This window comes from Akebia trifoliata, chromosome 16, assembly GCF_017979445.1.
Source record: "Akebia trifoliata isolate Shusen 1 chromosome 16, ASM1797944v1, whole genome shotgun sequence".
Classification (NCBI taxonomy): Eukaryota; Viridiplantae; Streptophyta; class Magnoliopsida; order Ranunculales; family Lardizabalaceae; genus Akebia; species Akebia trifoliata.
The window spans coordinates 18,295,703-18,320,162 of record NC_141390.1 but is presented as its reverse complement, the minus strand read 5'-3'; the positions used below and the strand labels follow the sequence as shown (position 1 = coordinate 18,320,162).

At 36.1% G+C, this 24,460-nt stretch overlaps 3 protein-coding genes across 11 annotated transcripts; 1 reads left to right on the top strand and 2 right to left on the bottom strand.

Annotated features, from left to right (window-relative positions):
* Positions 1 to 9,558: 9,558 nt before the first annotated feature.
* On the bottom strand, positions 9,559 to 15,127 carry LOC147382706 (protein NLP1-like). 9 transcript variants are annotated; one of them, XR_015173839.1, is made up of 7 exons: positions 14,566 to 15,127; positions 14,310 to 14,459; positions 14,069 to 14,215; positions 12,267 to 12,794; positions 11,979 to 12,026; positions 11,289 to 11,479; positions 9,559 to 9,836 (listed from the first exon to the last, which is right to left on the bottom strand). XR_015173839.1 is itself a non-coding variant. In XM_086428868.1 (6 exons), exons 4-6 carry the CDS (start codon positions 12,675 to 12,677, stop codon positions 11,458 to 11,460), a joined length of 477 nt encoding a protein of 158 aa, XP_086284994.1. In that variant the 5' UTR covers positions 12,678 to 12,794; positions 14,069 to 14,215; positions 14,310 to 14,459; positions 14,566 to 15,127; the 3' UTR covers positions 11,279 to 11,457. The 9 variants fall into 9 exon arrangements, 4 of the variants coding, with proteins under 4 accessions (XP_086284994.1, XP_086284993.1, XP_086284992.1 ...); XR_015173837.1 differs by having other exon boundaries at positions 9,821 to 9,958; XR_015173838.1 differs by lacking the exon at positions 9,559 to 9,836 and adding an exon at positions 9,843 to 9,975.
* Positions 12,805 to 14,062, bottom strand: LOC147382707 (uncharacterized; the record flags this gene model as incomplete). The annotated part of the gene is made up of 1 exon (XM_086428353.1): positions 12,805 to 14,062. A coding segment is annotated over exon 1 (1,122 nt), but the record flags the coding sequence as incomplete, so codon positions are not given.
* Positions 15,128 to 16,301: 1,174 nt separating the features above from the next.
* Positions 16,302 to 17,906, top strand: LOC147382705 (uncharacterized). Its single transcript, XM_086428876.1, has 4 exons — positions 16,302 to 16,433; positions 17,232 to 17,268; positions 17,599 to 17,697; positions 17,798 to 17,906. The coding sequence occupies exons 1-4, from the start codon at positions 16,412 to 16,414 to the stop codon at positions 17,874 to 17,876; spliced, it is 237 nt and encodes a 78-aa protein (XP_086285002.1). The 5' UTR covers positions 16,302 to 16,411; the 3' UTR covers positions 17,877 to 17,906.
* The last annotated feature ends 6,554 nt before the right edge of the window (positions 17,907 to 24,460 follow it).

The window sequence follows — 24,460 nt, the reverse complement described above, 5'->3', positions numbered from 1 at the left end:
GGGTTTATATAAATATAAGTGGTGTGTAAAAGAGCTTAAAATTTAAAATTATTATTCCAAAAATTGTGTTTCAAATATTTATATACATAAAATTATAAGCAAATTTAAAGAGAGAAGAAAAATAATAAGACCAAATAAAATAATCATTTTTATTAATAATCCTAATTTTCATGAAAAGAAAAACATTTAAAATTGTAACATAATCATTGTACGACAACATAAAATTACACTTAAAACAAAGCATTGATAACAAAGATTGGCTATTTATCTAATGAAAATAATCTCACGTTAATTTTGATAGATAGATAAACATATGCATACATATTGAAATATGAATTATAAGTGTGAAAGAAACAAAGATAAGAAATATTTTTAAATTATAATCATATTAAGTTCAGGTTCGGGCAAGTCGGGTTGGCCGATACCTATGCCCGCGCCCAACCTGATTTGAATCATGCAATTTTTTTTTTCCCAAATCCGAGGCCGAACCCAAGCTAACTATGCCCAGACATGGCCAAGGCTGGGTTCAACCCAGCGAGTTCAGGTTTTGCCTGCCCAAGTTGCGGCCCTAGCAGTTTGGTAAGAATGTCAGCAATTGAAGATGTGATGGGACGAAATGCGTAAGCAAGGATGCAAGATTCCCCTTCTCTCTGACAAAATGATGGTCAATCTCAATATACTTTTTTCGAGCATGAAAAATGGGATTGACGGTCATGTAGAGGACACTTACATTATCAAAAAGGGCATAGAAGGTTGAGAAAGAGCAATTTCAAGTTCATGGAGAATGAAAGACAATCAAGTGAATTCAGCCATTGTAGAAGTCATGGCCCGATACTCTATTTCGGCGTGGGAGTGAGCAATTGTAGGTTGTTTCTTCACACTTTAAGAGAGAAAATTCGAACCAAGAAAGATGCAATAACCAATAGTCGAACATTGAGAGGTGGGACATCCAACCCAATTTGCTTCACATAATGCATATAGATTAAGTGTGCTTTTGGAGAGAATGTGAAGACGATGATATAGTGTTCCTCGAACATAACACAAGATGCGTTTGACCAATTGAAATGACCAACAGTTGGTTGCTAATGTATTGGCAAACTATATTGACAGAATATGAGAGGTCAGGTCGAGTCATATAGTAAGGTATTGTAAAACTCCCATGATACTCCGATAACGAGTACAATCAGAAAATAAGTCATCAGAACTACCAATATAACGTTCCTTAACAACCATAGGAGTAGATATACCCTTACATGAGTTCATATTTGCTGAAGGAAGAAGATCTTGTGCATATTTGTATTGAGATAGGAAAAGTCTATCAGAATAATGATAAACATCGGTGCCCAAAAAAATATGTAGCAAGCTAAGATCTTTCATGGAGAATGTTAAACTAAGATTTTTCATGAAGTAATCAATGAGTGAGGCATTGTCTCCTATAAGTATAATATCAACCACGTATAATAGCATGACCATTGTAGATCGACTATGTCTATATATAAAGGGAAAAGAGTTCACAACACTGCAAAAGAATCCATAACAAAGGAGAATCGTATTGAAATAATCAAACCACGCCTTTGGGGCCTGCTTGAGTTCATAGAGAGCACGTTTAAGGCGATATGCTACATTAGGCTAAGATGAATCAATAAAACCCGGAGGTTGTTCCATATAAACATGTTCTTGTAGGTTCCCATGAAGGAACACATTTTTAACTTCTAATTGACGAATGTGCCAGTTTTTTTTACAGTGGCAACAATAAGAATAGTACGAATACTTCTAGCTTTAATGATAGGACTAAATGTTTCAGAGAAATTGATACCTTCTTGTTGATTATACCCTTTTAACAACTAATTGGGCCTTGAGATGCTTTAAACCACCATCAATGTGTAACTTTTCTTGAACACCCAACGACATCGCACATTATTTTTCAACGGGGACCTAGAAACAAGATTCCAAGAGTGATTATGAATAAGGGCTTCCATTTTTTTCATCATGGCATGCTTCCAACCATCATGTTTCAAGGACGACTTGACTATCTTAAGTTCAAAGGGAATGGGAGATGTGAGAAGCTCATACTTGGGATTTGGTTTAAAGGTATGTTCCTTGCTTCTAGTGACCATAGTGTTAGATGATAGAGGAAAAGGCGGATTGGGAGGGGAAATGGTAGACGGTGGGGTGGGTGTATCATGAGAAATAGAATCAGTTGTAGAATGTTGGGTATGTGGGTAATGGTTGGTGATATTTGGATTGGTTTGTTGGGTAAGATGTGTTGAAGAATATCATTATGAGGTGGGATTGATTCAATGTGAAGGTCAATGGATGGGATTGGAATTACTTCGGCATTAGGAACGTGTTGATTAGCTTGGGAAAAAATAAGTGCAAAAGTTTGGGGAACTGAACTAGTGATGGGAGGTGGTTTACTAGATGAGGAAGGTGGACCAATGATGGTAAAAACATGTCTGTTGCAAGGGTCTACCCACTCATTAAAGGTAAAAAAAAGTCGCTACTTTCCTATTCAACATTAGAAGTGAGTTGAACAAAAGGAAAATTATTTTCATTGAAGACAACATGGCGTGAGACATAAACTCTACCCGTAGTGCGATGAAGGCAACGGTAACTTTCTACTTATCACTATACTATACCCAAGAAAAATACATGGCACTGATCGAGGCTCAAATTTATTTGTTGTATAGTTACGTAAATATGGGAAGCAAAAAGAGCTAAATACTCAAAGTGTATTATAGTCTGCTCTTTTCTGAAACAAGGTAGCATAGGGGCAAGCCATATTCAAAGTTGGTGATGGAAGTAGATTTATGAGAAAAATTACTGTAGAGAATGCCTCTACCCAATACTGTTTTGGAATCCAACGTTATACATCAGGGCAAGACCAAATTCTATCACATGTTGATGTTTGCGCTCCACTATACTATTTTGTTGAGGTGTAACTGGGCATGATAATAATATCACATTGGGACAAATGATTTAAGAATTCCATTTTTGAAAATTCACCACCCTTGTTGGATTGAAAAATCTTAATTTTTCAATCATGTTGTAGTTCAACCATTTTGTGAGAAAAAAGAAAGTACTCAAAGAAATTAGAGTTTCTCTTTAATGGATAAAACCAACTATATCGAGAGAAATCATCAACAAAAACTACAAAATACCAAAAGCTTTGAACTGGATTAACAAGAGCAACTCCCCACAAATCGCAATAAACTTTATTTACTAGTTCCATATTAGTAGACGCAAAGAAAGGTAACTTAGCATTCTTACTCAATTGGAAACTCGTGCACATAGCACTTGATTTATTACTAATAGAAATTAACACATTATTTTTGAGAAATTTAATAACTCGCTCTTGTTGATGTCCAAGTTGTGGCGCCACACATCTTCACTTGTAGTCCGAAATCGATTAGAAAAGTACACTTCCTTATGTGTACCATCTAAAGCATAGAGACCATCATGTTTATTCTCCAATGCCAATATCTGATTTGTCCATGTGTCCTTGATTTGAAAACCATCACCATTAAATAGAAAATAGCAAGGATAATCAGCAGTCAACTGAGATATAGATAGTAATCTCTTTTTAATATCAGGTACTACTAACACATTGGGCAAGGGAAGATATGTAGTACCTCTATCATTCTCCGACGTGAAAAATAGGCAAGAACTTTGCATTTTCAATCATAAAAGAAACAGTTCCAACATAAGGAATTAAATTTGTAAGTATACCTACATTTTTAGTAATATGAGCGGATGCTTCAGTGTCGGGAACCAATCAGCACCTAGAGTATCTGAAACTTGCATTGCAGCTAGAGTTTGAGGGATATCTTCAGCCTCAAATTTGAAGAGGATGTGCATTGTGTTGGCTAAAAGATTTGGCGTTTTCTTGTTGGTGGTTGAACCTTTGACCTGTTTGAGTCAAGCGTCTGGTTTCCAAGATTAAACAGTCATTGTCTGCTAACTGTGCATTCGAAAATAGTAGATCCACAGCAAACGTGATCGGATCTAACGTTGTACAAGCAACAAGAGTTTATGCAAGAAGTTGTCTCTAAGAAAACAGTAGAGTAAAGAAGAAAAGAGAGATCAGAAATACTTTTTGTGTCTTTCAAACATTAGGGCACGATCTATTTTTGTTGGTAGTAAGCCCAACGGTCTACAATAGTAATTGTAAATACGTTTGGGCCTTAATTAGCCCGTTTCTGAACGTTAAAGAAACCCCAATCAACACATTAAATTGCAGATCAACGATTGAGATAGAAAAAAAGGCGCAAATCAACAGTTGAGATAAAATAAAAATTTAGCAAAAGTGGGCATTTCACGCACACCCATGTGAAGTTTAAATTTTGAGATTTGCACCCTTCTTATGCTCGCATCGCATGCGTACATACATACTAAAGTTTTCCAACGGATTGACCCTAAACATAATGGGCAGTCCTACGATGCCTTGGGCCCCCTATGTGCATGCGAGGCTCACTCGCTTTCTCACTTAGATCATTTATAAGTTGAAAACTATTCTTGTATTTATCCAATGTAGGACTAAAGATTCGAAAAATTGTCTCTATAACTCCCATAATTAAGAAAGAAAAAAGAATCTTTGACTTTCAACTTATATAAAAAAAGGGAAAAAATCTTTTAATTTATGTTCCACTAATTAAGGAAATCTCTACACTTTACAAACAACAATCAAGAGGTCTTGGGTTCAAACATTGCTCTCAACAAAAAAGATAAATAAAACTATGAATTTTGAAATAACTTTTTCTTCTTATTTTCTGCTTATTACAGCTATTGTGTTTTTAGTTGATGCTTGCATCATTTGGTATCAGGGCCTGGGATTCACGAAGCTCTGTTAAAGGAAGTAATTGAACAAGATGAAGTAGCAAGACTTGGATGACGTGTTGAGGAGCTATCTCAACAAATAGCTGCTTTAACTACTCGTATTCAAAATCAAAACACACGCCCTGTGGAGGAAGATGACATTGAAAAGGAACCTTACAAACCCTTTGCTAATTTTACACCTAGACAAGAGAGGCCAAGAGTCGTCAATCCTAAGAAGGTTCAAGATTCAAGGCATTAGGAATCCTAGTTGAAAGTTGATTTACCAGAATTTCATGGAAGCATTCAACCTGAAACATTCCTCGACTGGGCAACTGGGTATGCACCGTAGAAATTTAAAGAGATTCCCGACACTAAAAAGGTACAACTGGTGGCAACGAGATTCAGGGGAAGAGCTGTTGCATGGTAGTAACAAACGAAGCTTACTCAAGTTCGAACTCAAAAAATACATGCCAATGGCCTTCCTACCAACAACTACACAAGAGAGTTCTACCCAATGCTTCAAAATTTACACCAAGGGTCTAGATACGTTGATGAGTACACTAACCAATTCTACCAATTAGTTGCACACAATGATCTAACTAAGACGGAGGGGCAGAATATTGGGGGTTTGCAACACAACTTTCAAGACAACCTCAACCTATTTGATCCGTGGACTATTTCTCAAGTATCGTTGAATCTTAATAAATAGTTCAATCAGAGAGGGGGCAGCAATGCGTGGTCTGAAGGCAAAGGGGGTGGTCAAAATAGCACCACCTCACAAGTTGTGGGCAGTGTGCAGACTGTGGCGGGAAAGTAACTAAAAACACAACCCACAGGCACTATATGGAAGTGTTTTTAACTGTGGTGAGCCAGGTCATAGGGAGGTTGAAGTCAACATGAGGGGTGATCACATGGGGAAAAGTTTGTACGTTGAAACTGAGGATATTAACATAGAGCCACAGCTAGATTTCGATAAAGGGCCATTGTTTGACATACATGAAGATGACCTGTCCCAAGAAGTGCATGTTTCCGGTGATCAAGGGGAACTACTAGTAGTGAGAACAACTTGTTTCGCTCCCAAAGAAGTGGATGGGGATGGATGGCTTCGTAATAATATTTTTCAGCCCACTTGCACCATTGGAATGAAAGTTTGTCGCTTAGTAATCGACTCCGGGAGCTGTGAGAATGTGCTAGTAGAGGAAGTCATTCAGAAGTTGAAACTGACAACCCAAAAACATCCAAATCCTTACAAGTTATCTTGGCTCAAGGATTCTGAGGTAATAACCTCTAAATATTGTCTCGTAAATATCTCTATTAGGACAAGGTGTGGTGTGACGTGGTAGCTATGGATCAATGTCACCTCTTGTTAGGGAGACCATGGAAATATGATCGGAACGTTGCACATGATTGGCAAAAAATACATACTACTTCATGTTGAATGATATTCGAATTGTACTTATGTTGAGTAAGGAAGTTGTGCCCAAACCGAGCCTCGGAGAAAGTTCTAATCTCTTATCAAGGAGAAAATATGGAGAGGAGATAGGAGAATCTGGAGTAGTATATGCCTTTGTTGGGGAAGAGGATAGCATTGGTGGAAACATCCTTGACCATTTGAGAGAGCTTATCGAAGAATACCATGATGTATTCCCTAATGACATACCTGTTGGGTTACCTCCACTAAGGGATATACAACATCAAATAGACTTGATACCCGGTTCTAACCTCCCTATTAATCCTCATTGCCGCATGAGTCCAAGAGAGCATGACAAACTCAAGTGACAAGTGACGGATTTTCTTTCCAAAGGTTACGGTTACATACGGGAAAGTTTGAGTCCTTGCGCCGTGCCAGCATTACTCATGCCTAAAAAGGATGGTACTTGGCGCATGTGTGTGGGCAGTCAAGCCATAAACAAGATAATGATAAAATATTGTTTTCCCATCCCTCGACTTAATGATTTATTGGACCGATTGGCTGGATCTACAGTTTTTAGCATGTTCGACCTGAAGAGCGGATACCATCAAATCCAAATCAAATTGAGAGATGAATAGAAGACTGGCTTCAAGACTAGAGAAGGGTTGTACGAATGGTTGGTCATTCCATTTGGCCTTTCTAATGCACCTAAGATGTTCATGAGAGTCGTGAATCAAGTCTTACAACCTTTCATTGTCATTGTGTTGTCATTTATTTTGAAGATATTTTGATTTATATTGCTGACCTAAAAATGCATATAAAACACTTGTGAGATGTGGTGTCTGTGTTACGCAGCCCTCAACAAATGTTCTCTCATGACGGAGAAGGTGTTGTTCCTTGGATACATCATCTCCAAGGATGGAATTTCAGTTGATGAGTCCAAAGTGGAAGTTGTAAAGGAATGGCCACAACATAAGAACACACATGATGTTCGAAGTTACCACAGTTTTGCTTCCTTCTATCGACAATTTATTCCATACTTAAGTATGATTATGGCACCAATCATAGATTGCATGAAGGTGGGAAAATTCATTTGGAGCAAGGATGCAGAGGAAAGTTTTCAAGAGATCAAACTGAAATTAATTTCAGCACCTATCCTTACATTGCTCGACTTCAACTTACCATTTGAGGTTCATTCTGATGCCTCAAAAGTGGGCATTGGAGCAGTACTAAGTTAAAACATCAAAGCTGTGGCATATTTCAACGATAAGTTAAGGGATTCCAAATTGAAGTATAGCACCTATGAAGTGGAGTTTTACACATACAAGACTTCAAACACTAGTGGCATTATCTTGTCCATAGTGGGTTTGTTCTATAGACTGACTATGATGCCTTGAGACACATAAATAACCAAGACAACCTCTCCTCTCGGCAAGCCAAGTGGGCCGCATATTTACAAGAATCTACTTTTGTGCTCAAACACAAATCTGGTTCCCAAAATCGTGTAGTAGATGCCCTTACTCGAAGGGTGGCCCTACTTACTACCATGCACACGAAGGTACTCGGCTTTGATTCTTTTCATGATTTATTGGTTGTTGATTCATAGTTTTCGTCAGTGGTGGGTGATGTCAAAACTGGTCAGAATTCAGATTTTTTTTTATGCGCAATGGGTTTCTCTTCAAAGGAAATCAATTGTGTATACTGGAATGCAACTTGCGACTGAAATTTATTAAAGATTTGCATGAGACAGGGAATTTTGGCAGGGACAAGAAATTCTAACTAATTTCTAATTCCTATTTTTGATCAAGCATGAGAAACGATGTAAACAAGTTTGTGGATTGTTGTCATGTTTGTCAAGTTTCTAAAGGGCTAGCAACCAATGCTGGGTTATACATGTCATTGCCAGTGCCGAATGAACCATGGACTGATTTGAGTATGGACATTATGTTGGGCCCACCTAGAATGCAGTGGGGTATGGACTCCATCTTTGTGGTCCTTGATCACTTCTCAAAAATTGCTCATTTTATAGCTTGCAAAAAGACAAGTGATGTGATGAACATAGTTTGATTATTCTTCAAGGAAGTGTATCGTCTTCATGGTTTACCCATATCCATTGTTTTTTGTCATGACACAAGGTTCCTCGATCACTTTTAGAGGAGTTTGTGGAAACTTACAAACACCAAGTTGGATTACAGCAATGCATACCATCCACAATCCAATGGTCAAACGGAGTTTGTTAACCGATCGTTAGGAAATTTGCTACCCAGACTTACTGGTGAAAATGTGAAAAAGTGGGACCAACAACTTTATCAAGCCGAGTTTGCCTTTAAACGATCAAATAATAAGAATACAGGGTTCAACCCTTTTTAGGTTGTTTATGGATATAATCCCCAAACAACTTTAAATTCAGCACCAATTCCAGATTTGCAGAGGGCTTATGGGAAGGCTGAAGTCATGATTGAATAAATACGACACATGTACTCAACTACTAAAAAGAATCTACTTGAATTTAGTGCAAAATATAAAGTAGCAGCAAATCAAAAAAGGAAGAGTAGTTGAATTTAAGGTAGGTGATTTTGTTTGGCCTATTTTAACTGAATATAGGTACCCTGCTGGTGAATATGATAAGCTTGGTGCATGATTGATTGGTCCATTAGAAGTAATTGCCAAGATTAATCCTAATGCATACCAACTAAAGCTACCAAGTCACATTCGCACATCCGACATGTTCAATGTCAAGAATCTTATCCCATACCATGGTGATAACTCAGATGGAGAGGTGCTAAATTCGAGGTCGAATTCTGTCCAGCTAGGGAAAATGATAGTGATCAAGCTAGTGACTAAAGAGGACATGATTGTAATAGACCATCCAAAATGCAGCAACAATTAGATGGTTACCAAAACTCAACTACAACAGGTACAACAACAACTAATTTGATGTGGATACTAAAATTCAACAGCATTTTATCATAGTACGAAGCTGGATATGAGTAGATTGTGGTTGAAAACGTCTCTCAATCACAATGGAACAGAATGGTCTCGCTCGATCACTATGTGAAAAAAACCCATATTTGACGGTCTTAGCTCGTCAAATTTCTCAAAATTTGACGGACCTTCCTGTCAAATATTCTCTTGTAGAATTTTTTTTTTGACGGCCCTGGACTATCAAATATTTTCTTGTAGAATGTGCTTCAAAAAAAATAAAATCCATACAATATGACCGTCGAATATGGAGATTTAACAAACAATAAGGCGGTCGGTCTCTAATTCACCAATCCCAATAAATGAAATAATAATATAAAAAATCAGAAAAATAACAAGCAAGACAAAAATTATAAAACAAGCTCCAAATTAAACTAAACAACTCAAAATTCATATTATATATTGAAATTTCATTACTAAACAAGCTCTAATTGAAGCAATTGAACAGTTACAAATGAAATTACGTCACATAATTGTTTAGAAATAAAACACAATTAGAAGCAAATGGTCGTGATGTCCTTGATCTCTTCTGGCTCTCTCCGCTCTATCGCGTCCTCTTATTTTCCTCAAGGTTTGGATTTTCCCCACATTGCTACTGTTATGAAAAATCCTAATAGCGCTCTCGTACCTACACAAAAAAGATTTGGTATATCGAGATATCAACCCAAAGTAATAGAAGAACATATCTCGTTCCGTTGATATGCAGTTATCAAATTGGTCATGGCCTAGATCTCTGGATCATTTTTGTATCTGCAAAATGACAAAAACTGGTATTCCAAATAAGCAAACTAACATTCAAATATAGTAATAAAAAAAAACTCATAAAGAACAATTACAAGGTTTATTTAAACTCATAAAAAATAAGTAGAATACAAAAAACGAGAAGCTTACTTTAAAAAATGAGGAATCCAAATGAGGAGCATTCTATCCAACACATTTATTTAAAACCTTGTAATTGTTCTACTTTAACAAAAATGAGGAATCCAATTAAGTAAAATCAATTAAGCAAAGAGGTTCTTCTAACACATGGCAAATAATATTTGAATAGGAAAACAATGAAGTAAACACCAGTAAACAAATTTTATACCTACTATTGCTTTATCAGTTAGCTGGAAAACAGAAACAATGTGTATATGAGTTTCAAGGGGTTCGGTTGGGACTGGATTTAAATGAGGTTCGTGGGAGAGATGGGTTTCAGTTATGACCTAGGTTTAGGGCTGCAGTTGGGGGGGCAAGAAAAGCAGAGAGAAGAGGATTAGTTCATTTAGTTCATCTAATTGATAGCAATAAGAGGCCTATTGGCATAAGAAATGCTAGTCCAAACAAACAGCCAACTTTAGATATCATTGATAGGAGAAGGAAACAGCTTCAGCAACCCTTACATGTTGTGCTTATCTTTCTTAAGCATAGGTTTTCCAATTAATTAAGGATGAATGAAAAGCGGGTGTTGGTACATTTGAGTCATGTTGCATTAAAGAGATAATGGTTGCTCGAAAAGAAATTCAAGACTGAAATTATAAGGAGATGGACAAATAAAAGGACTATTAAGGATTGAAAAGATACAACTATTTGAACAAACATCAAAAAAGCTATGTAGTAATAAGTTGTGCATCATTTCAAACAAGAAACTTCACATTTATACCGAGAATATCCAAAAGTATATGTATTTTTAATCATGAACTTTTTAGTACCTATTTTCTATAAACCAGCTCACTTACACAACCATTTTAAACAATTAGAGATGGATTACAAATCAATAACCAAAACCATATGCAATGGATAACGATTTGATATCCCTGCAAGCAAATTGAGTATTGAAAACCAAATACTAAGACAATAAATTCATCTATGGGGGAGATTCTGGTTCCATTCATAAATATTGGAGGTCTTGTACGGAAATGGATCGTAACAAAGCACATTCTAACTCTCCAAAGATCATCAATCAAGGGTTTTTTTTTTCAACGTTTTGACTAGGAATCACTTCTACTAAAGCTCAGAAACCCCAAAAATAGATTCAAAATAGTAAGCAAAATCTATATTTAAAGCATAATAATCAAGTTGAATGTGGTGGTACCAATACCATCTCTGTGGCAGCTGCTCTTCCATGGAGGAGACGCCATGGTCAGAATAAAGTTGGGTTCGAGTTGCAGGAGACATTGAAGAGGAAGAAGACAAGGAGATCATCACGAACTCACATTCATTTACTTCTGATATTCATACAACAAATATTAACAAAAATTCTCCATCTCCTAGAAGCACATTACTACCTGGCTGAAACACAGATAGAAAAACAGAACCAAAAGTTAATGGAGTGAACTATCTGTGCTTCACACCCTAAAAGCCAACCAATTACAACTTAATTCCAACAAATCTATTGACAAAACACCTAGAAATGATAAGCACCAAATGAAGATCCACGTAATAAACAAACCTGGTAAGCTAATTCCCTAGTATGGCACAAAACAAGTGCAGCAACTTGTCCTACGACATATTTTTCAAACACTTCCTCAGATTTTTTTTCTCTTGGAAGTGGGTTTTAAGCTTAAATAAGGAGATCAAATAAACATTGATGTGTTCTAATCCAATGCACCCAAAAGAGTTGAAATAAAGAGGAATTACAGTAATTGGGTTTAGCGAGAACATATATCATTCCCAAAGGAAGGGCCCTGAATTGGCCTGGTCGAAAAGAATACTACCCATGATTTTAAGAAGAAAATTTTGAAATTTTAGATAACTAAATTTTGATTTGGTAGGATAATAGTTTGTTTACCTTTACATAAGGAGTGCTTGAAACTTCAGAAGTTCTAAGATCAACAGCCTACAAGAAAATAAGTTTCTTTGGATCAGAATAAGAGGATGAAATTATCATTCTGATTTCATGGTTGGGTGATGAGAAGTGTATTAGGAGAAAATATGAAAAAGGTGCAACACCCATTTGTATATTTTTTGTAGTGAACATTGTTTCTAATAAAGAGAAAAGTAAAGAGAAGCTAAACACAACCTTATGCCAGAAAAAAAAAAAAAAAAAACATACTTATGGAAGAAATAGGAGACAAACCTCAAGTGCCTTGCAAACATTTTCGAGTTCGAGATGATAATTGATCTTCAGAGTAGTCATCACAACCTCCAAAACACCCAAGCAAGACTGCGTATCTCGTTCAAAGATGGGAAGCGCAAGGGTCCCATGAACATTATACCGTTGAGCATCATTCACCCGTGGGTACTCATCACCGCTGAAAAATTGTACATTGGGAGTCCATTCTGGTACCTTCTCCAAGTAAACTCGACCGGGCAACCCAAATGGCTCGTGAGAATCCTCAAGCCGGGAACTGGTACTTGATAGAGACATTTCAGTAATTTGTGAGCTGATGACAGTTATCATCAAGCAAGAAGGGTTGGTCATTAGTAATAAGAACAAGCTTGTCTCCCTTCTGTACAGGTACCCATATCTGAATAAGTACATCTCCATTTTTTATGGTATCTCTAATATATTTAAGTGCTTGGATCAGCCTCTCTCTCACAGAAGGACCTGGATGTTCCGTCGGTCCAATCCACCATCTTCTGCCCAGCTCCGAGCTTCTTCTGGCTTCATAATACTCCGCAATTTTATCCATGTTACTGTTTAGAGATTGAGTTTCAGCGAAATTTTCTGCTTGGGGTTCAACATTAGGATGTTTGAGTATAATTGATGTCTCTATGGATCTTCTTCTTTTTGTCATAAACTCCACATCTTCTAGTTCTTTGATGCTCACGGTTACACTAGGGGTATTGCTTATGAATGAGGATGAAATCCAAAAACTATCATACGGAATAATCCATGCTTTACCAAATGATACATTTTTCAAGCAAGAAGGTATTGAACCAGACAAATTATTGTGAGAAAGATCCATAAGGTTTAAGTGGAGTAGTTGACATAATTGATTTGAAATGGGACCTTGAAGTTGATTTCTTTTCAAGAGAAGAACTGTCATATTTAAGAAAGCATTGATCCAATTCGGAATGTTGCCAGACAAATTGTTATCACTCATATCTAATGTCACAAGGGAGGAACTTCGGGCTAAAGCTTTTGGTATTGGTCCACTAAAATCATTCTTTTGCAAATGTATGTACATCAGATTTGTTAAGTTGAGGCAAGAAGGCATGGTCCCATAAAGATTGTTTTGAGAAATATCAAGAAATTCAAGCATCTTGAGTTTGCAAAAAGTGTTTGGTATAGCACTTTGAAAATAATTTTTTGACATGATGAGATATTCCAACCTTGAAAGATTTCCAATCCATTCAGGTAGCTCACCTGAGAAATTATTTTTGGACAAGTCCAATGAATGCAGGATTCTCATGTTACCAAGAGATCGAGGAATGCTACCGTGCAAAGAATTTTTAGATATGTTTAGGACAAATAAATTTGGAAGAATTGAACCGATTTTCGACGGACGTTCTCCATGGATTTGATTAACAGAGATGTCGAAAAAATGCATGTGAGTGTTTTTGGATTGAGATGGCAGATGAAAGGGACCAATGAAGGAGTTATTCCTGAGACTTAAGAATTCTAATCTTGTGTTATTCTCTAATATCCATGTTGGGAGCTTTCCCTTGAAATTGTTATTTGACAGATCAACGTATCTCAAGTTGTGTTGCGTGGACAAAAAACCAAGAGTAAATGTGCTCATTTTCAATAGGCCCTCAAATTGATTATCAGAAAGACGAAGGAATACTCCCATTGAAGTTGTTAGAACTTAGATCCAACACCTCCAATTTTATCAAAGAAGTGAACTCTACAAAAGTAAAGATTAAATAAAAATATGAACTAAAACTAAAACTAAAAGCAGATTTTCTTTGAGATTCAGGACTAAACATGCTTACCTTCAATTGGAATTGGTCCTTCTAATGAATTAGATTTGAGATACAAAGCCTTAAGAGATGAAAGTTCACCCAAAGATGAAGGAATACTCCCATTGAAGTTGTTATAACTTAGATCTAACACCTCCAATTTTATCAAAGAAGTGAGCTCTACAAAAGTAAAGATTAAATAAAAATATGAACTAAAACTAAAACTAAAACTAAAAGCAGATTTTCTCTGAGATTCAAGACTAAACATGCTTACCTTCAATTGGAATTGGTCCTTCTAAGCCATTATAACTGAGATTGAGAATCTTAAGAAATGAAAGTTCACCCAAAGATGTTAGACTCTTAAAAAAGTTCCCACTCAAATCCAAGTGTTGTAATTTGTTGAGTGTGGATAATTTATTGAAACCTGTGAGTACAAAAACAGGAGAGAGAGAGAGAAGATATGAATCAGTCTCTTGTGTGTGTGTGTGTGTGTGTGTGTGTGTGTGTGAGAGAGAGAGAGAGAGGCCTACCTTCATTTTCAACCCAACCAGATATCCAATTTTTGGATAAATCAAGTGTCCTTAGTTGCTCAAAGGGAAGAAACAAGGAGACATTCAGATACCACCAATCTCTTAACTCATGATCCCTATCACTATTAAGAGAAAGTTTGATGACTCGCCTACTGATATTAATGTTGTTACATAAAACTCCCTCCCACAGAAAACAATTAGTCTCCATCTTAGGGTCCCAAGAAGAAAGAAAAGACTCTTCTGAGTGATTCAAGGCAGATTTGATATGTAACAGAGCAATTCTCTCTTGTTCTAAGCATCCCAAACACTCTAATCCTTCAAACTTAACCAATAATATTACCCACAAAACCCACAAACACAACATCATATAAGGCCTTATCCTACTCTCCAAGATATATATAAGAAACAATGCTTGATTGATTTTAAATTGAAAATCTAACTAAATCCAACATCCCTTTTATAATGCTTTATTCCTTTCTTACACAGTGCTGATGTGGCAGTGGACAGAGAACCTCAAATTTAATTTTATTTATTTTAATCTCAAGGAATTTTTATTTTTATTTTTTATAGTTATTCTAGAAAAGTATGTCAACTTGCAGTAATAATAAAGAAAATTTATGATTATTCTATAAAAGTGAGTTTGTAAGGAGATCCTGGTCTCGTATTCCAACCCCGTTCAAGTGTAAGCAAATGTCTCACTCCAATCTAAAAAAATAAATAAAAATTTTAAACTTATCTTCATGGTGGATTCTCTAACTCATTAGATCTGTACATGTCATCAATTCATAGTCCATTGTTGGGTCTTACACTTAATGGGAAGATCACACGACCAAAAAAGTCCTACATCAACAATTTTCTTATATTTGATTGTTTGTTAGATTTTACCATTCCTTTGAATGAATATTTATGATTTGTATCACATTTTTATAATAATTAAGAAAAATATTTATTATTATTAGTTTATACTTTAAAATATGTTGGTATACTTTATTATGGTAAACTTTTTTAAGGGAGTCTACTTGTGATGTTAATTAGTTAGTCTTTTCAGCGGTTAGTCTAAATTACTTGACAAACATTCAAGGTTAGATCTTCAGTGCCACCTGCTGCATATGTGTCATGTGTAGCTATTCCATTGGCCACATACTGCCCTTATGTTCCACCTTATTTCTAACTGTAGATTATTCTGATACCTTACATCCAAAAGTAGAGCTTGCATTAGATTGCTTAACAGACTATGGAGTACTTAGATACTTTGGCCTTTAAATCGTAGTCTTGATTATGAACTGTCTAACAAAGGCATAGATTTTTCCGTGTCTAATACATTAAATTTAGTCATGCCAATATGCGATCCAATGAAATTCTGATGTGTAAAGTCCTAGAATAGGACGTAGATGAGTACACTGCTGTCACTAGGCCACGTGCCTGTCAGACACCTTGGTTGAAAGTTACGTCTCTCATATAGAGGTACTTTTCCCATGGTTCTCTCCCTGTGAAATTCTAAGGCCTACTTACATTTGTTTGCCTTTACTAGTATCATTTTCATCTCATAGTATCCATGCCTGAAACAATTTCAATCCATAACCTTGGTCATTAAATGACAGAATGGTGATATTTCAACCAAACAGTACTTGTTTCAATCACACCCAATTTTTGTTTGAAAGAAGATATAATTTTTCATAAGAGCTTTCAAATTATTCTTCCTAGTGCAGAAATGGCAATCCAAACAAGCACTTTAAGTTCAACATACTTACATGTCCGAGAAGGTTGTGATGGTGATTTGGATGATAAAATCCTCTGTTCCTTATGCCACTTATTTGCATAAGAGAAGTTATCCGTGGCGGTTACTATGGTTGTCCAGTCAAACAAAGGTAGTTCTTGCTCTTCCTTCCCACTTTTGTTATTAACTGCTAGTTAGGAATATTGTTGGAAAAATGAATTAGTATAAAGAAACAATGGGTAATGTCCCCGGGGCTGCACTATAATAATTGCAGAGTTTTCCATCTTTATATATCATCATCATTACAACTACTCAATGCAAATCGTCTTTGTCCTGTCCATGAAATGGCAAAAAAATTATAGAATAATAACTTGGGCATTTTGGTTCCAAGAATGTTGGTGCTACCTATCAGATATCTGTGGCAATCATCTTGAAGGATTTTTCTTTTGCATTAGTGTATGTTTTCTTGTTTCTCATATCAAAAGTAAACAGAGGAATCTGACATGACATATTTTAGGCCCCAATAGATATATTTAGTTATTTGAATCATGTTTCGGTAAAAGCTAATGATCAGGATGATGGTAAGGAGATTTTTTTAGTCATTCATCGAAAATACAATGAGACTCCTCTTTAATAAGATCCAACAAAGTTCTCCTTTCTAGCTGGTACATCTCCAACCTTACGCAGATCATGCCCACAACTTCTTCGTTAATTTTAGCTTTAACATGTCCATATTTTATTGAAATAATTTGATAGATGGTGTGGTTCACCTAATTTAGTATATTTTTTCAGCAAATAAGTCTCACTTGGTTTGGGAGTCTAGACGACACTTCACCTTACATCGAAGGACATGATTTGTTCTTAAATGACACGTTTCAATGCAGGGCCGGATGTTGACATTCATATCAAAACCAGGCTAACACCTTAATTTCTTCTTTGGGAAGTGTAGGTGATAATGTCAAACCACCATCAAAGCAGAGAACAAGGTCAGTTTGGATCAGCCCATGACATGAAAAGTAACTTCTTACAAGCATGCTTAATGTAATATAATAGCACTGGAGACAATCAGACAATCACATATTTTATATTAGAAGATTTTTGTAAGTGTTGAGAATGATTTTACCTTCTTTCTTTCTCCTTATTTTCCAAATAATGCACCCGATCACCAAACCCAAGAGAAGCATATATTATTATTATGTTCTCCTCGAGCTACTACTAGTCACTGAAGGCAAATCAAATTGCCATATGTAAGATTAAGGCCTAAATGTGTTTTGTGGTTGGTTGAAATTAGAGGTGTTACTTTTTGATGAATACAGGCAAAGCTCAGATTTTATAAAAGAATACATTTTCCCTGGTGGGTGCCTTTCGTCATTGAGTATACTAACATCCTCTATGGCTGCTGCATCTAGACTTTGGTAAAAATTTAAAGGATCATCACTATTATTACATTTATATCATCTTCTTTTTTCTTTTTTTTTGGAAATTCAACATTATGTGAAAGTATCGTTAATGCAGTGTGGAGCATCTGGAAAATATAGGAATACATTACTACCAAACACTGAGGTATTGGAGGAATAATTTCATGGCAAAATAGAGGTACAACAAATACAAATAGTTTAATTTGAGGTCGTGAGGTCTACACATAAAGAAATTTCCATATTCTTTTTAGATTCAAATATTGTATGTCATCTCATAAAAATCTCTGTTTATCCTTAGATTCTGATATTGTGTTACTTCTTGGATTCCAGTAAAATACTTGCATTGGGATTCGATGAGAAGTTCATCAAGACATGGGAATATTATTTTGTCTATTGTGCAGCTGGTTTTAAAACACGTACTCTCGGACAATGCAAACCAAACCTGAATTTATGAAGTGGTAAGAATTTATGCAAATTCTTTTCATTTGAAACATTAATAGTTAGAATGGGTCCTGCATTGCTTCTGATTTTAGCCGATTTCATTTTCTACTTATGGGAGAATCACTTTGATCATCCGAGTCAAACTAACATCATCGAATTTTAAAATCAAATTATGGGTAAGAATTCTCCATTGATGATCAATGTTTGTTTATGTTTCATAGATGAACCTCTTGGACAATGCGGTGAAGATGTTACCTTACTGTGATGGCATAATGACAAAGCTCCTCAAGGACTTCTCATGCAATTAGTTAAGAAAGAAAGAGATACATGGCTAGATATGGTTGGTTGCCAATTACAATAGGTGAGTTGAGGAATGGTTTTCTTTGTCCCTCTACCACAAAACAATAATGATGAACTGATGTTTGGCCCAACTACAAACCTTCATGGTGCATCAAGGAGTGACCATGAACAGAAAGCTTTCTCATAATTTCGAAGTACCAACTCCATCACTGGTGGTTATTCCACTCATAATCATGCTTCTCTCTATTCCCCTATATGAGCATTTGGCATCTGTGTTTGCCAAGAAGCCCTCGGGGAAGAGTAACTGTTCCAACCTCTCCGACGTATAGGCTTGGGACTTGCTCTAGCATCTCGATCAATGGCCATTGCTACAGTAGTGGAAGTTAAGAGGTGTGGGGTTGCAAAGAATCACATTACGCTATCTGTCTTTGGGTTGGGGTGGCAATACTTTCTACTTGGTGTGTCAGACATGCTTACTCTTGGGGGAATGCTGGACTTTTTCTACTCCGAGGCTCTTGATAGAATGAGGAGCATGTGTACCTCATTGTCGTGGTGTTCAACTTCCACGGGGTACTTCCTTAGCTCTGTACTGGTCTCGATCACTAATGCAACGAGTCGACGGTTTGGGCATGAGTGGTTGGGTGGAAACGATTTGAATCACAATCGATTAGACCTATTTTACACACTTCTCTGTGTTCTTAGTTTTCTCAATTTGCTTAACTATATGTATTGGGCTAAGCGATACTAGACATGGGAAAATCGACTTTGAGAATTGCACTTTGGTTATGTTTGTACTATGTGTTACATTTTCTTAGTTGTGTAGACAAGAAGCTTATGTTAAACCTTGTGAATGTCTAACCCAATTACTTCAAATAAGCTAAAACATAACTAAGCCGGGTTTAGTGATTATTCAGGTTTCATTGGCACAGCTCTACTTTCAATGGAAGTACTTCTGTGGAATCACTTTTATAAGTCAATCAAGTAGGAGTAAGCCCAATCCAAATGAACCTGACAAATTTGATGCACATCCAGATTGGGCGAGTTCTAGTTGAGGACCTAAAAAAAAATTTTAAAAAGAATACCCTATAGCGACGGTCGGCAACCGTAGCCTTTAAAAAATATTTTTTTAATAAAATACCCAATAGCGACGGCCAATAGCCGCTGTCGCTATAAGTCCATATACCGGCTGTTGTATTTGCGACGGGTTTTTCCTCTATAGCGACGGTCGGAGACTGTCGCTATATCCTTAAATTCTATGATTTTTAACCGCCGATTATTTTTTTGACATGGCAAAATTCGACGGACCAATTCATCAGTCGAGACTGTCGAATTGTCCCATAATTCGACGGTTTTAGACTGTCGAATTTTGAAAATTTTCACAACTTCATGACGATTTTATGGACTTTCAATAATCAAACGAATGGTTGAGAATGAAAGGAAAAAATGGATGTCTAGAGTTAAGTATTGTTTTCTAGGAAGCTTTTTGAGAATCCCTAGGACTATCTTCCTATCTCTGGACTGGCTGATAGGATCGGGTAGGACCAGAGCTAATAACTTCCACTAGCAGAGTTAATTGAAAAATCCATTTTTTTTTTTATTGAAAAAAAATCCAATTGACCCACTCGATTCAATCGGTTTGACCGGTGACCCAATTAACCCAGTCGACTTTGTGAAGGGACTGGTTCTTTTTTTGGGTGATTTTATACATAGCCCTCCATTTTTAAAATATCCAATTGAACCACTTGATTCAATTGATTTGATCGGTGACCCAATTGACCTAGTCGAATTCGTGTAGGGACCGGTCCATTTTTCTTTTCCATGTTTTGGTGAATATTTGAGATATCCGTTGAGCTTTTAAATTAATCATGTGCCCCTTAACCTAAGGTAATCTTATAAACTAATGGTAATGATCTTAATGTCCTCATCTTCCTATTGTTTTGCAAAATAAATTTTATTTATATTTAACTTACTAAGATTTTATATCCAAATCCAAAGATGAAAATTTATCATTTTAATGTATTTTATTTTTAGAGTTCTTAGTAGTTTGTGATCTACATCCTTGTGGCATCTAATCATATTTTTGAAGTTGAAGATATCTAATTTTAAAAAGAAATCAAAAGTATTTAATACTTCACTTTTAGTTAAGACCAGCCTAACCCGTCGATCAAACCAGTTTGGACCGGAAAGGTTAGTTGTACCGGTCAATGACCGGTCTGATTTTTAAAACATTAAATATATCTATTCTAGAGTTCAACAATTTTCGTGTGGGTAGAGAATATACCGATAAAAAAAAAAATGGGTGAGGATTAACCTTTTTTTCTTTTTCGTTTTTCTTTTTCATTTTTTTTTTTTTTTTTTTTTTTTTTTTTTTTTAACTTTCCATGATATCACCCAATTTAAAACCTAAAAGCATGAGAACCATAAATTAATACAAAATTTCTTACCAAAAGAAGTGAAACAAGCAAATTTGGTTAAGCACAATTGATAAATAATGAGGGAATAGTTAGAAATAAGAGCCGTGATAATCTGATTACCCCACGTGACACACTCAATTGACTCTCCTAACGTGACAAGTTCAAGAATCCTAAATTTTTTGCCTCGATATACATAATTCCCTTGGGATACACATTTTTATGGGGAAGTGCAGTTCTATATCCTGAGGTTGACAGATCTATGGTTCTCAAACTTGTCACGTCAGGAGAGTCGTTTGAGTGTGCCACAAGGGGTAGTCTCATTATCACGATTCTGGAAATAATACATTTGTTCTTCTAAAAAGAGGCATTCTACTTGTTTAAAATACGTTTTGGCTTCTCTTCCTCTTCACCGCTCCATATGTGCAATAAAATTTACACATAAATAAATAAATAAATAAACTCCAAAGCACTATATTAATTACCCAAAAAGGCCAAAATGTTAGCCCTTAAGATACATCAACATCATTTTAAAGCCTGGATCAATATCATTTTAAAGCTTGGATTAAATGTCTTATTATCCTTAAAATGTATCTTCATCTTCCATACCAGTGGTACAAAATATTAAAAAAGGAAATCAAAAATTTATATGGGAACTTGAAAGAATATCGTAGAATATATAAACTCCTCTCTACATGAAAAAAAAGGTTAATATGTAATATAATTGAATTGAGAGAATTCTAACTTGATTAATTACAAAATTCTAATTAGACTTTAAAAGGATCACAAAGTCTAATAAGTGAAAAAGACAAAAAAACATAAAATATTAAATAAAATATAGTTATTCAACACTCCCCCTTAAGTTGGTGCGTGGATATCGACAACACTCAATTTGGACAAAATACCTTCAAAAACGATTTTGTTAACACATTTGGTAAAAATATCGACAAATTGCTGGGAAGTAGGAATAAAGGGAGTACAAATCTGCCCAGAAACAATCTTCTCTCTAATAAAATATTTATTAACTTCGATATGATTCGTTATGTCATACTGAACTAGATTTACTGCTATGTTAATAGTTGATTTATCATCACTGTAGATACGTGATTTCGTCATTACGATGACCACATCTACTAAGATTAGGAGTCGCCACCATTCATATTGTAAGTGGGTGTGAATGGTCACCCGATGTGCATTTTTTGAAAAAATTGATGTTTTGACGTTTAGTGACTCTCGATGGATAAGGTACGGATCAAATCTTGATATTCGGGGTAAGTGGCTCGGTTGGAGAAAAAAGAAGGTGTTAGGCACCATTTTCTCCCCGTCAAGTGGCGGTAACCTCAACTCAACTCGATCATTTTAATCGAAAATATAAGACAAAAGTGAAATGCCACGTGTTGTGTATTTGTACCCTAAATAGGGGTTTACTTTCGGCTCGATCATAGGATCATCCTATTAATGGAGATGATCATTATGGATCCTTTGCCTTGAGGTCCATTCATCCTAAGTCATCTAAAATAAAATGAAGAGAAGAGGGGATAATAGAAGAGGGAGGAGGAGAGGGTAGAGAGAGAGAGGGGGGAGATTGTCTTGAACCCACCTTGAAACTTCAAAGTTTTATTTTCTTTCCTTCCTTCTCCTTCTTTAAGTCTTTTGAGTCCTTAGTGATTTAAGAAAATACAACTCTTGTATGATTGAAGGAGTAGAGAAGAGATGATGAGAGAGATGAGTATAGTATGTGATTTTTTTTTTTGTGAGACTTGAGGAGGATTAATGAGAGAGAATTGGTAAGATTTTTCTTAGTGAGAGTGGAATGCCCTTTTTTGAAAAGAGGAGGAGGGTATTTATAGATGTTGAGGGGTTATTTTAAGGATATAATGGGGTGAAATGAAGAGAAGTAGTAGAATGGTGTGGGGTTTAAGAGAAAGGTGGGGGTAAATTAGAGATGATTGAAGGGCATTTGTGTAAGAAGGGTAAATGGGTTGTTTTACAACCCAAATGGGTTGGATCTTTCAACTCATTTGGGTTGAGTATTGATGGAATAAAATAAATAAGATTGATTAAGAGGATGAGATTGTGTAAGAGAGTAATTAATTGGTGAAATGAGTTGAGGGGATGGTTTTTAATTAAAAGAAGGGTTGTGTAAGAAGGTAGTTGATGATATTTTGGGAGGGTGTGGGTTTAGATTGTAGATGTCGGTTTTGTAGGGAATGATGAGGGTAGATTAGGGGGAGGTATAGGTTAGGGATGTGGGTAGATTAGATTTTTTTTAAAGAAAATGTGATGGGTTGATGTGAGTAAATTAGGGGAGGTATAGGTTAGGGTGTGGGTAGATGTGATTTTTTGGAGAAAAGGTGATGGGTTGATGTGTGGGTAAATGAGGTTTAAAGAAAATTAATGAGGTAGGTAGTTGGATGAGGGAGGTGAGATGGAGTAATGACATATGTCATATGATTATCAAGATAGTGATTGGTTGATGTGGGTAGTGGTTTGTGGGTTAGGATATGGGTTAGATGTGAATTGAATATGGATAAAGGTTTGTGAGCTTTTTAATGTATTAGGCTTGGGTTATGAATGGTTTTGAGTTATTAGATTGGGTAAGGTTTGTTTTGGATTGGATTTTTGAGGGTGGGTATGTTTTAGGTTTTAGGTGGTGTGGGATTGGATTTAGGTTAGGGGATAAGGTGAGACATGTAATTTGTGAGTGTTGAGGGTTTGCGAGCTTAAGTGGGCTTAGGGTAATTGGATTCGGGAGCGGAGCGGTGAAGGTAGAGGAAGTGATAGATGTCCCAAGTCTCACATTTTTAGTTTTATCCATTTTTTTGAGATTTTGAAATTATTAAATTAATCAAAATGTCACGTGTTGGCAAATCGGGCTTTTTAGGCCCGTTGGTGAACTTAATCAAAAAAATTCGTTTTTGGTTTTGGAAGCGGAACAGTGAATATTGGGAAAGCGGAGGGTTGTCCGAGTCCTCTTGGCAGGCCTCCCAAACCATTAGGAGGTCTTAGGGGCCTTAGTTCGATCAAAATGTCACTTTTCAATGACTTGAACCCTAGAGGCCCATTTATTTGGAAAATCTGTATTTTTGGGCCCTTTCGAGTAGTAGCCCATTCAATTGAGGTGTCTACAATCACAATATAGTGAAAATGGGACTGTCACTAGAAAAGACAAATCAACTAATAAGATCTTAAGCCACAACAACTCGCACACTCCAAGGGCCATAACTTTTGACTCAGTACTTAACCTAAAAACCACATTCTGCTTCTTATTGTGTCAAATTACTAAATTGCCACCAACTTTAGTACAGTACCCAGAAGTGGATCGTCTATCAGTCACTGAATCAGCATAATCTGCATCAATCCATGCCTCAATGCAAAGATGACTATGATTACTGAACAAAATACCTCGATCAAATCTCTTAAGATATCTAAGAATTCGATGGACAACAATAAAATGAGATGTGTGAGTAGAGTACATAAACTGACTTATAATACATACAACATAAGCAATCTCGAGATTCTTGAAGAGTGGGGTAGGACAATTACACGACGACTCTCATCAACTAAAACATAAGAATATACAGTTTATAAGGACAGAAAGGGATCCA

Bases quoted from the DNA above. Each gene is read 5' to 3' on its own strand.
- LOC147382706 (XM_086428865.1), bottom strand. From the start codon at position 14,932: ATGATGTTGTGTTTGTGGGTTTTGTGGGTAATATTATTGGTTAAGTTT. The intron at 14,216-14,309 runs GTAAGCATGTTT...TTACTTTTGTAG, and splicing joins AGGACCAATTCCAATTGAAG to AGCTCACTTCTTTGATAAAA. The intron at 11,476-14,068 runs GTAAGCATGTTT...TGTTTCAGCCAG, and splicing joins AGGACCAATTCCAATTGAAG to GTAGTAATGTGCTTCTAGGA.
- LOC147382705 (XM_086428876.1), top strand. From the start codon at position 16,412: ATGGTTGTCCAGTCAAACAAAG. The intron at 16,434-17,231 runs GTAGTTCTTGCT...TGGGAAGTGTAG, and splicing joins GGTTGTCCAGTCAAACAAAG to GTGATAATGTCAAACCACCA. The intron at 17,269-17,598 runs GTCAGTTTGGAT...TGATGAATACAG, and splicing joins CCATCAAAGCAGAGAACAAG to GCAAAGCTCAGATTTTATAA.